The 13,472-nt window shown below is 40.4% G+C and overlaps 1 protein-coding gene across 1 annotated transcript in view; it reads right to left on the bottom strand.

Annotated features, from left to right (window-relative positions):
• The window catches only part of LRP2 (LDL receptor related protein 2), a 108,917-nt gene extending 96,689 nt beyond the window's left edge, over positions 1 to 12,228 (bottom strand). The window contains exon 1 of the mRNA XM_085228281.1: positions 12,135 to 12,228. Coding sequence (XP_085084407.1) covers positions 12,135 to 12,228 — 94 coding nt within the window. The remainder of the gene's footprint in view (positions 1 to 12,134) is intronic.
• Between the last annotated feature and the right edge of the window lie 1,244 nt (positions 12,229 to 13,472).

Here is a 13,472-nt window from a genome sequence, read left to right as displayed (position 1 = left end):
TATTTCTGTATATAAAACTCTGAGGACTGAACTTAAAGCAAAAGATCTGTTTTTCTGCTAACAGTAACTGCACAGAAGTTTGACTCCCAAATCCTGATCGTATAGATTCTTCAAAATATAGCAGAAACCCACTAACAATAATAAATTAGCTGGGTTTTTTTTTGTTTGTTTCTTTGTTTGTTTTTACAAAATAACAGAAAATTATACTTCCAACCCATCTCTTCCTAGGAATCCACTCATATTCTAACATTACTGGATTATAAATAGAACTTATAAGGAGGGTAGGCAGAATGGAAACAGAAGGAAAACTTTAGTTTTTGTTTATTTTCTTCCATAAAGCTCACTGGACAAGCAGAGTCCTGTTCTATCTCGGATGAGCTAAATATTCCATACTCACAGGAGCAGAACTTGGGAACAACCCATGTTGTGAGCTCAGTGGAATGTTCAGTATCAGAAGCTGTTATAAATGAAGCTTGCTTGTGGGAGTATATCCCAATGACTGCTTTTTAAAGTATTATTCACTGATTCACAACAACAAACACCTTAAAATTGAAGAACAAAAGTGGAAATTTTGTCCTTCACTGTGGACTTCAAAATATGATGTTTCACTATCGTAAGAGGTATGGTTTCCATTTCAAAATCAGTTGCCAAAAAGCACTGTTCTGTCAGTGCAAAAAAAAATGAATTCTGGAGATAGCAGTCTCTTCTGTAAAACAGTAATGCCATTTTATATATAAGAAGAAATAATAAAGTTACACTACTAAATTCTGCATTCTAAAAGTATATTCTGTGCTTTGTCTGCACACTCTTGCACATACACTTGTCAACTATAATGTTTGCTAAAACTAAGGCATCAAAACTCATTTTGCTCACATGCAAACTCTTTTAAGAATACTTAAAATTAGCGTATTCTATATCAAACTATTTGCTTTCAGTTAGTACAGTTATAAAACGACTATAGATTCATTTTTGCTAATGCGTCAACAAAGCCAGGAATTAAAGAAATTCAGTATTTTTATCTACTGAAACTAAGCAGGAAAGCTTTCCTGCGAGGAAGAAAAAGTTTCAAGTCTCCTGCAAGCATCAAGTTCAAAGTAATGACACTGTAAATGCCTCCTAGCAACGTTAAAGATATTCGTAATCCTCATCCTCTCTACCTTATTTTAGCTTTTTTAATTGAAAAAGTAATGAATGTAAACAGCCTGATAGAAAACAGAAAACCTAATTTTATTTTCTCAAGTACAAAGCTGAACAATACAGAGAACAAGCTCTGAATTTTCTGGGAAGTCCCATGCAGTCCTCGTGGGAAAAATAAATTGTCTGTTTAAGGTTTGATATTCAGAACAAAATAATCGTGGTCTCTGCAGTATCACTTTATAACTACTCATTTGGGGGAAAAAAATAAAACAAAGAAACGCAGTAGGTTTAAATTATTCACAACATAAATGTAAAAAACAAAACAAAACAAAAACAAACAGAAAAACAAACTTTAAATTTAAAATCATGACAGCTTCTTTACTATACATGCCCACACCACATATCACTGCCATCCTACAGTACTGTAAGCAAATTCATAGAAACAGCAATGTCTTTATAACCTACATTCAACTCATTCACTATTTAAAAAGCAATAAATAAATTCTCAGGATCTTTGTAGTCTTAAAACAAGGCAGAAATAAGAAACAATCTCCTTAAGCAAGAGCTAATTCTAATAGACAGGATGTGATACTCCTTTCCACTGACAGTATTTCTTACACTGAACAGTGTTCTTCCTCCAGTTTAAGTCACTGTTACATTTCCCACATTTCTGTGATGTCTGATTCTCAGTTATTAATTCTTATTTGACACTTTTTTTAACCTGACTGCGTACGAAGTATTTGCATTGGTGAGACTAACAAAAATTATTTGTAGTCCTCTCCTGGAGAGTTATTAACTGTCTGGCCAAATTCAAAGAAATTAGTATTTGTGGTACTGAAATACTAATTTTTTTGAATTTGGCCAGACAGTTAATATTAGCCTCCACTTGAAATACAAAAATGTATTTCAAGTACATTACATGTAAAGAACACGTTCTGCCCTAAATTGGATAACCTTAACCAGTTGGCCCGACATTAGCTGTCTTAATCCACATATAATTCAATTGTGATGGTGTTAGGTGGGTAAGTGAAGCAAGCAGTATGATCCCTAGGGAAGCACACTTCAGAGCTCTCCTAAATCCCAGAAGTTTATTTTTAATGAATGGCACATTAAATATGCAAAAATCTGTTCTAATTGACCAAATGACACGATGAGGAAGAAGAACAAGCAAGCACAGGAGAAGTAAAAGGCACCCCCAATTACTCACAGAAGGAAGCATCCCAAGCATTTCTGTAAGAATGGACCTTGCTAATGGCCCCGAGGGCTGCTGTAGAATAACAATTGGGAAACCAGGGGGTGATAAGGAGGGGGAGAAGATAGCCAAATGAGAAAGACCTTCAAGAATAGGAAGTATTTACAGCTACACAGTGCAAGGAAAATAGAGAGGGAAAAGAAAAAAAAAGTGTTCAAACAATTTAAGAGAGAACATGTATACAGTATATGTCACTGAGAAAATCTGACAGATGCAGTAGCAGATGTTAAAATCACCTTCTCATGGAGCTGTTTCCATACTGAGAGCCTGAATTGTTTTTTAAATAAATTTTTCAACCAATGTGTTGTTTGTTCTCAAAATTAAACCTCACGCTGAGATGGTGAGCTGCATTCATTTCAGTCGTGCTCTCCTGAAAGCTGATGAGTCACTACAGTATAAGGAATCTGCCTCAGTAATAGCCTGACAACCTGGCTTGTGACAATGAAATCAGGCCATTTGTATTTTCTCTTACGCACTGCTGTTAAGACTGAAAATTGCTATGCAATATACAACACTTCACCAAATCATAAACTTTACTGGCATATTATACCATAAGTTATTAAATGAAAAATGAAACTTGTCATTAGAAAAATGAACTATTTCCCCTTGAGATAATAAATACAGTAAGCATACAGATCAAAAGCTATTTTTTTCTTTTCACCACAGAACCTATATTCCTAACAAAATTCTTCACAACTTAAGTAGTATCATCCTACCTATTGGGTCTCTTGAATAAAAAAAAGACACGTTAATCTGCATCCCAAAGCTTCACGGGGTACCCAATCATCATTTTGAATACAGAAATAGTCATTGTGATTTGCTGAAGACTAAATACATGAGAATATTTTCAGAAAAACAGAACCGAAATGTCTATGCAGAATAGATACATCGTATGCTACAAGCATGTAATGTGCACAGACGTGATAATGCTGCTTACTGCTGTCAAGGACAACTAGAGATGTTGCTTCTGATGCACTGGCAATTGCTACGTTTCTCCCTCACTGTGAAGTAATGCAATTTCAGCTAGCAACTAATAGTTACAGCCAGTCACTCCCTATCAAGCTTCTTGAAAAATAAATTCCTCGAGAAAAGAAGGACCATCTGAACTAGAGCAGTTACATTGTCCAATATACTCTCACAGAATGCAATTTTATCTTAACAGACTTGAAAATCAGTGACAAGAATTAAATCATTTTTAAATGTGGCTTTTTTCATAAAAATATTTTCACTAGAATAGTAATACTAATAAACATCTCAAAGTAAAAAGTCAAAATCCTCGAGTTCATCAAAAGCAGATAAATACAGTAAATCTATCTTATCATATGTGACCACAAATAACAGAAAAGGCATCGCTTCTCTCCCAAGTTTCACAGTGGTAGCAGAACACAGCACAGAATCACAGAATGGCTGGGGTTGGAAGGGACCTTGCAGCCCACCCAGTCGTCCCCCTCCCGCTGCAGGCTGGTTGCCCCCTACCCGCTCAGGCTGCCCACGGCCCCATCCAACCTGGCCTTGAGCACCTCCAGGGATGGGGCACCCACAGCTCCTCTGGGCAGCTGTGCCAGGGCCTCACTGCCCTCTGCATAACAAATTTCCTCCTAGTATTTAATCTAAATCACCCCTCTGTTAGTTTAAAGCCATTCCCCCTTGTCCTCTCACTACAGTCTTCTGAAAAAGGGCTCCTCTCCAGCTTTTCCATACGCCCCCTGAAGATATTGGGAGGACACTTTAAAGTCTGCCTGGAGCCTTCTGTTCACGAGGCTGAACAATCCCAGCTCTCTCAGCCTTTCTTCATAGGAGAAGTGCTACAACCCTCTGAGTTTGCATATACATTGGCAATCTTTATATCATAAATAATCCCTTCCTCATAGCAGTAGCTCCCATCAGTCTTCCCAAACGCATGCTAGGAAGAGGGCCCAAGGTGGTCAAAAAGTCAGCATCTCTATGAAGAACACATAATGGCTGAGATTTTCCCTCAGTAGGGCAATAACTGGGGGTGCCTCTCTCCCCCTCTCTGCTACCTCAAGAAATTTCTTGGGATTTAAGTGTCTGAGAATTCTCAACTCTATGGAAAAAGTTGAGTAGGCCAACAAGTTAGAAAGTATTGCACATCTAAAAAGAGAGCACTTTACTGCTAAAGCATTCAGGAAACCAAATGAAACAGAATGGTATCTGTTATCTAACAGGTAATAAGATCTTAGTATGGAAAAAGTACTTCGGCAAGATCAGAGCTTTCTCTGCACTCTTAGTTATTACTTCACTAAATTTCTCTATTTGTCTTTTTGTTTTTCCTCTAATTTGAAGAGATGCCCACATTTCTAAAGAATTTTGAGTTCAGTTTTAAAGTTTTGTTTTTTTTTTAATATTTGTACTATAAGATAATCATTTCAAAGTGCCTCCTGCAGCTGGCTGGTTAGAAGTTCAAAACTGCAAAATTAATGAAGACTAATAATATCATTTCTATATTTTCACTGTTAAATTGCCTTTTTTTTTTTCCCAATTGTCTGCAATTACAGTACAAATCTCACGAAACACCACCACTTCTACTCCACTTGCCAAAGAAGCCTGGCTGTCATTGCTGCATCCTTTGCTCAGGCAAAGCTCCCAGCAAGGCAGATGGCAAGCTGGCCCCACAAGGCGACGGCAAGATTGAGCTCTGTCTGAGACTATTCAGATCTCCCTCTTGGTTCAGCCAACTGCAGTTTGTCAAGGCTCAGATTATTAACTAAGTAGGCTCAGTTTAATTACACTACTAAATATCTTTCACATACTGCAGAGCTAACAAAAGGAATTTTAGTACTTTGGTACATTTACAGAATATTAGAAACTAAAATTCACTTCTGGTGAGAGTCATCAGGCTTTAAAGTGCATTCTGTGGCTGACTTCATTCATACACAGAAGAGAAAAACTGCAAAGCTAACAGAACAGCTCTTGTACAGGTATGCAAGACACCACAAACTGTCGCTAGTTTCAGACACCAACTACAGTTCATTTGTTTCAAGTGAAATGGTTTAGAAACCTGCTGTATCTCTCAGTAGTAAAAATCAGGTTTATTAATTCAGCTAGAAGACCAATAAAATTGCTGCAGCATTCCAAGTGCCTGGTTATCGTCCAACTCATTTATTGTACTGCAGGTTTAGAACAACCCTACAATCTTGTTCAAAAGTGAACACGTGAGCAGTCCCATTCAAGTCAAGCCATCTGTTTACACTAGACAACTTTTCAAAAGAGTTTCCAGCAATGCTAACTATTGCAGCCCTGATGGGACCATTCTTCTAACTAGCATGCTAGCCAACCATTTCCTAAATTCCCTTACAGTAGCATTAAGCAGTGACTGCATGGCCAACTGAGCCAACCCACTGACTCACTACCATAGACAAAGGGTCTCTTTTTTCCCCTTTCCAAAACCACTCTTTCTTCCACTTCATGCTGAGGTTCGCTTGCTTTTCCAGCCTCTAGTGACTACCAGACTTTTCTCTGCATTGTCCTAATTCACTAAGCCATCAAGAAAATACCCAATTCACCAGAACTGGTTTAGTTTTCCATCAGATTTGTACATGAAAGTCACTCACTGAGGTCTGATAGAAGTACTAACAAAGTAAGCAGGAACACAGGCAGTAACACAGGAACATGTCATTGCAAGAGGGAGAAGAACAGTCTCCTGCTCCCAGTAGCAGTAGCTGTTAAATTGGCTTATCAGCTCTGTAAAACCATACCCCTAGGTGACATGGTATGAGAGGGCCTAAATACCCCTAAGTGGGGCATCCCAATACTGGTGATTGATGTGAAGTTGCAGCCGACTTCCTGCTTCTGGACGGGCATGTGGAGGACTACTTATCCATGCAGGCACTTCAATTCTGCAAACCCTATGCTCCTACAAACTAAACTAAACCAAATCAAACTCCCCGGTATGCATATCTGAGTGGTTTCCAAAGATGAAACCCATCACCTAGATTGCAAATGTGAATATAGCATTTCCTGGGATATCTTAAGTACTACACGTCTTTGTTTTTAGTAAAGACACCACAGAACTTAACTAAAAACCCCATCCCTCACCTTGTTCTACAAAAGCGTGAGCCTACAGTCATCAGCCACAGAAGTCCCTGTTGCAATGGACTCTTTCTTGGACTCTACACAACAGGATATGGCATCAAGACCTGCCTGCATAAGAAAATAATTGGACAAACAGAGTGCTGACTTACAGTGTCTTCTGCTAAAGATCTGACTTCTTGAGTGCAAAACAAAGGTAATTTATTCACATTAAAAGCTTAAAATATAACAGAGCATAAAGGAAGAACAATTTCAGTTAACTCTTTTATGCCATTTTATTAATCCCCAGCAAACTCTGTAACAGTGATCCTTAGATCTCTAATCCACTTCAAGCATTGCAAAACAAAGAAAACATTAAAAGGCTCAAAACTAACAGTAAAAGCTTATAGAACCCGCTAGAAGCAACCCATTCCATTAAACATTTCTATGCTTACTCATTAAACTTCATTTTCTTCAACTGTTCTAAAAATGTGCTGAGTTCAGGGAACATAAAAAAAAAAAAAAAAAGAACAACAGTTAATAGAACATTACCATAAGAAAGTAGACTTCAAAGTGGATCTCAAGCAATAATAAGCTATTAAAAGAGATGTTTACTCTTCACCGAATCCTATTTTCCATCTCGAAGATCAGTACAACTCAGGGGTATTTTCCTTGAAATCAATGAAGCTGCACTGGCTCGACTGAGAAGAGCCCTTAATTTTTCTTCATCTAAAACAGTTTAAGATATTTTATGAACAAAGTACAGTTATTGAATTATATGCAGAAGCACTTTAAAGTAATTTGAAAAGAAACTGACTTCTATTTGCCACACTCAGTGTAAACTATTAAAAACACACCAACAAATTATCTGATTATTGTAGCTAATTAACTACAGTGACCTAGCATAAAAACATCAACTTCTCTTTATGTACACGTCAATCTGTAGATCATTAATTAGAAGAGACCTTTAATGTTTCTCCATCAATGACACCTTCACATCCAAAGTGCTATATGACTTCCCTACTTATTAAACAAGTCTCTAGAATAGGAGAAACAAACACTCCAAAAAAAATGTGATCGCTCAGAAGATTCAAAGTGTCATGATATATCTGTCCATCCAAAATGTTTTCACAAGGTCTCAGATAGAACAAGGTTTGTAGGAAGACTGAATTGCATTTAATCCAATATCCCCAACTGCTATAATGTCCAATTACTGCGTAATTAAGAATATGAGTGTTAAGCAAGAAAAGTCTTGACAAACGAACCCCCAGTTTACATACTAAATACTGAGAAGTTAAAAGCAAACATCACTGTACTTCAATATGACAATAATCTAACACTGCAAGATGGCAAGGGGGAAAAGCACCAAAAACTCTTACTGATTCATATCAATCCAGGAAGGCCAAAAAGAAAATTAATAAGCTTTAATGAAATTGCATTCTACCTTTCCCCCAAATGAATCTTTGCTCATTTCCTGCAAAACACATGGAAAGTAAATCTGGATTAAAGTGGATTTCATTGCTCAAATTTCCAATCAGCTCAATATATGAAAGAAGATTTTGGTTTGTCTTACAGGGAAATTGAAGCAACACATGCATCATACATTTACCTTAACTAAAATCTCCTTAGATGCTCTGCCTCTATGCCTCAACTTCTGTAGCTTAATTATTTACTGTAACTCTAGCATTTGGCATAGAACCTAAATCTAACCAGGTGTCAGCCTATTACTGCCTTCAATTTTTAACTAAAATTTTGGGGGTTGTCCCATTCTTCACTTTAGCTGATTACTTAGCAAATTCCTGCTATGCTTTGCTGAACAGTATACAGAAAGAGTAAATTATTAAGAAAAGTCAAGATATGTATTAAAAGAAGGCTACTCATTAAAAAGAGCCTTAAAAAAAAAAAAAAAAAAGACTGTCAGAGCACAGAACTACAACTCATTAATTAAAATGCCAGAAGATTACAATATGTTTTATCAAGATACACATTCAAATTTTCAGCCCTCAGGAAAACATAAGTTCAGATCTAGTCAGACACCAAGCTTTGCTCCTGATTTTTTTGCAAGCACATCACCAAGAGAAACCAAAAAAACAACCCTAGTGCAGGAATATAAAGAATGCTGCAACCAGAGATCATTTACAATACCTATTAAACAGTACATAAGGTTTGCACTGGCATAGTCATTTTCTTTGCCATCCTTTCTTCCTCCTCATTACTCCCAAATTCTTAGTCCCTGAGGAAAGCCTCATTCAAGGTCTTTTAACAGTGGGTCTTGGCAGGGACATAATCTCACAGACAAGCTGTTCTGTCACAGAAACATACACTGTGCCATACAACGGTGTACCAGCAGTGGCTCTGGCTTGTCGCCTACAGCAATGTCATTATATATCATCTTACAGACATCAAACAGATTTGAATCAAGATAGTGTCTGTAAACACACTGAATTATTAATCTGGAGATTGAATTCTTACAAAACTAAATGGAAAAGCATGTTTCTCCAAGCTATTCTTCTCCCTGCTTGGATTTACCATACATGTTCTATGCATCACTGGCCTCACTTCATGCAACCATTCTTTGTGATTGATATCACACTATATAGATTTGGTCTTAAAACAGGTCTTCATTCCCATAGACAAATGAAGATCTTTTAGCAACAACAAATTTTAAGTCTGAGCTGTATTTAAACCAACAATTTCTCATTGGAGATTTAAGATGTAAATCAAATGTGATGCACAACCTTCATGTAATGGCAAAGCTGTGCAAATCACATCTTGATAAGATGTCTAGATTACAGGTAACTGGTTTTCTTTAAAAAAAAAAAAAGTTTTTAAAAATTATATTCTGGACTTGATTACAACAGTAAACTTTTAAAAGTGACAGGAAACTATGAATTATTGAAAAAAAAAGGAGCAAAAAATACATCTTGAAAGTGATCTTCTGGGCTCTTAGCTCAATATAGAACACAAAAAATTAAAAAACTAGCATGTATGTAATAAGAAAGACCACCAATAGGAACATTTAGGTTTCCAGCTACGTTTCCAAGAATTTGTAAGTTTACACTAATACTATGATTACCTGCAAGGAAAATATAGCCTGGTTAAGAAATCATTTATTTCATATGATTCACAGCAGCATGAATCTGCCCTCCACACACGTGTGCTGAAGAAATAAAAAGATCCATCAGAAGCAGAGAAGAAGGAGTGTTGAGTAGCAAACTCCAATTTAGATGTTGTAAACTACATAGTACAGTAGTCTAGCCTTACAGAAGCAAATTAGTAGTTTGCAATAAATTACAGCAAAGCCAAAGCTTCAGTGCAAGCGCAAGAACGTGTAATTCTGAAAAAAAGAAGGTTGGTATTGTTTTACAACATGCACTAATTTAAGAACACTGATGACAAGAAACAGCACTAAAGTTAAAATATTTAATTATTGATTTACATCATCTGTATTGAAATAGTTCATCAAGACCTAAGTTACACTAAAAAAAAAAAAAAAAGGAAGTTTAATTAAATTAAACATACATGGGCTCCAGAGATAATAAATATAGTAAGTTTAGAAAGAATGTTCTTAATATTTTAGATCTAGAGAGAAGGGTTCTTTTTTTTTTTTTATAAAGAAAAGCCAGCTTTTATGAATGATTTATATGTGATTTTCATATATATGAATGATGTTATAAAGAAGCAAACAGCTCCACTGGCCCCAAACGATTAGAAACAAAAAAATCTCTAATCACTTTCAGGTACTAAATCCTTCCCTCAACAGAAGTCCAGCAGGCCTTCCACATTAGATAAGGTGAGGCCAATAACAGACAGTACATGGAGCACTGCATGAATGTACAGACCTGGTATGCTTTGCAGAAAGATTAAAGAACTCATTGTTTGCCTGAGAAGTTGCCCTAGTGAGCTCATGTGCCCTCTGCAAAGCTGCTGAGAGTGCAACAACCATCCTGCGTCTGGGGTGTGCGGCTATGAGCATGAAGGCCTTCCAAATTCCTCAAAACAAACATTAACATCAGTCCCATGACCCTTCTTCTTCAGATTCCAGCTGCAACACTTGCTACTTTAGGGGCAACAAATCCTAGAGAGGCCTACAAAACCAGGTGCTGCATGACAAGCAATATAGCAATATAAAGGGAGGTATTTTTATTCAGCTTTTAAGTACTATGTTAAGGTCTAGTAAATCCAGAATTAAATAACCTGGGGGAGAACTGTGATAGTATCATCTGAGCAAGTGCGCAGGTGAAGCTCATTCTAGAAACATCTAGCACATACTGGGAACACTCAGGTATTGCTAATCTCAAGCCTTCCTTAAGAAGAGGATTAGGCATGATAATATAATTTTCCCCAATTTCCTTTTAAGCCTCAATTTGGTTTCAAAATTCACTTTTTTTTTTATTTTTTTTTAAACCAGAGTCTGACATCTCAGGATTCAAGAACCTCAGCTTAAGGATATCAAATACTTTCCAAGAACAATCACTATGCAGCCAGGATTGTCACCCAGACGTTTTATTAAGATCAGTTACGCTTCAACTAATACTAGACAGCCTCATTTATGCAGTTATTTATTTGACTTCCTTAGTAGGCGCTGTGGGGAGGAATCAGGAATACTGTTTCTACTGCGAGGGGATTCATGTTCCAGAGCCCGCACTCCTCTCCCATCACACCTTTTGCAGGGCACGTCCCAAACAGCCAAGCAAGAAAACGCACTTTGAGGTCAGCGCCGCAGCCCCCACTGCACGCAGCGTGCAGTAGCACACGGGATTAGCTGGCCGCCCAGTGTGACCTCCCTGCCAGGGCCTTTGCAGGGCTCCTGCTGCACATTAGCCATCTCCTCTTTCGCCGCTCCTAAGAGGGAACTGCTAGCAGCAGTTGCTGCATAATTACTTGCTTGATTCTGTCTAAGGAGCTTAAGCTAAGAGTTGAGCAAGGCAAGCAGATTAACCATTTGGGCGCACACGCAGCGCACCAACACGTACGGCCGGCGGCTCCAGGCCCCACAGCCGGGCCCAGGGGCGAGCTGCGGCCCCTCACCCCGCCGCAGCCGGGAGAGCGCCGGGTCCGTCCCGGTCCCGCCAGCCCCGAGCGCCGGCCCGCGCCCGGTCACATGCTGCCGGTCGCCTAGCAACGGCAAAGCCCAGCCGCGGCGCTTCGCCTCGAGATGTGACCGGCACCGGCGGGGCCGCCTCCCGCGAGGAGCCGCGAGGCACGGCCGCCTCGGGCTACGTGCGGGTCCCGCTGCCCGTCTACACCGGCGCTCGGCACGGCTCCGGAAGGCGCTCCCGGGCACGGGACGCTCCGTGCCGCAGAACCCGCTTCGCTGGCGAGAAGAGAGCAGGGACCGCGAGGAACAAACCGGGAAGGCTCTGCGAGGTTCTGTTGGGCTTCATCTCGCCCAAAGCCAGAACGGGTGCCCGGACACGCGGAGGGCAGACCGCAGTGCTGCGCGGCTGTACAGCCCCTCCGCGCCCAGCAGCGCCGGACAGCCCGAGAAAAGTTTGTACAAAGCAGAAAAGCCATCCCGGGATAACTACTTAGTACCAAGATAAGGGAAAGCGAAGAGCTGATGGGGGTTACAGGCTCTTTTAAGGCAGAATGAGCTCCCAACACACGGCCATGGGCACGGCCAGCTCCCTGCTACCCCGCACCGGCTCCGCTGCCCCGGCGGCCGGCACTGGGCTCTCCTCGCAGCCGCCCGGGCAGCGGGAGCAGCGCTTACCTTGGCAACTGCCCTGCAGGATGCATGCAGCGAGCAACAGCAGCACTCTGCAGGCAGTTGCTGCTCTTCCACCCGTCTGCTGCCGAGTTCCCATCTGGGCTGGGATGCTCCAGCTCCCTCCGGGCCGGCCGCTCCGCTTCGGATGCCGCTCGCACAGAGAACTCGGGATCTTTTTCCTATCCCGCTAGTTACAGAAGAAAGGCGCGCTCCCCTGTTGAGACATCGCGTTCTCTATAAACTCCCACCCTCCAGACATTGCATAAAGCTCTTTATACCCCGCGGCCCCGGAACTAGCATGAGAGAATGAGGCGCGGAGCGGGCCCTGTGGCCGCACTGCCCGCCCCTCTCTCCGCGGGGCAGCGGGCGCCGTGTCCCAGCGCGCAGCGCTGCGCGTTGGGGCGTAGCGGGGCACCGTCCGTCTGCAAGGGGCAAGCGTCCCTGCTTTTAGCGTCCCAACGGCACGCTCCGAACGAGGGAAGTGTATCTGACAACTTGGAACTACCCAGTTAGCAAACGCAAGGGATAACGCTGATAATTTGGTTATTATCGTTCCTCACATTAGTATTGCAAAAGGAAAAGCGCAAGCAATATTACTTCTGCTCTTTCTTAGGAGATACAATCAGGTTGGTAAAGTACTTTGGCTGAGAATGCTGAAAATACCAGCTGGGCACCTTCCTCTGGTTCTACCTACAGCACAGGTGAAGCACCTGCTTGTGTTTTATCGCTGCTGTTGCAGGAAGCATATACCTACAAATGAAGCTGGAGAAGTACAGAAGAGCACAGAGAAAGATACAGATACCCAGGTGCTTCAGGACAAAACATGGGCCTGGGAAGAGGGCACGCACTTGGGATGCTTTCTGCACCAGTTGAGAAATTTTATAGATAAACAGAAATGTTATAGATAATATAAAGTGAAGTTGAATTACTTTGTTTGACACTGGTCAGGAGTATGCTTCAGTATAGAAAATTGAGAAATGCCAAGCTGTTCCTTTCTGTGTGTGAAAAAGAGACTGCTGTGCACATGCATGGTGGGAAGAAGATGGGTCTGTTTGTCCTGCAGGAAACTTAGGCAGATGAATTCTAACAAAACCACCCTTAGAAATTCTCTATATCGCTTGTTTGTTTCACATCGCACTCGTTACAATGGGTGCTTCATAGCAACAGAATTTAAAGTGATATCTGAAAAGTTATATTTAAAACCAAACACCTCTTTCTGCTTGTAATTTCACGTTGGGGTGGGGAGACCTGCATTACATTTGCAGAAGTTTTACAGGAACGCGTTGTTGTTTATTGGCAGACTGAGATTTTTCTCTATGTGCCGCAGGACACTAATCCTCC

Source organism: Meleagris gallopavo, chromosome 7, assembly GCF_905368555.1.
Source record: "Meleagris gallopavo chromosome 7, MGAL_WU_HG_1.1, whole genome shotgun sequence".
NCBI lineage: Eukaryota > Metazoa > Chordata > Aves > Galliformes > Phasianidae > Meleagris > Meleagris gallopavo.
This window is presented reverse-complemented; position numbering and strand designations above follow the sequence as displayed.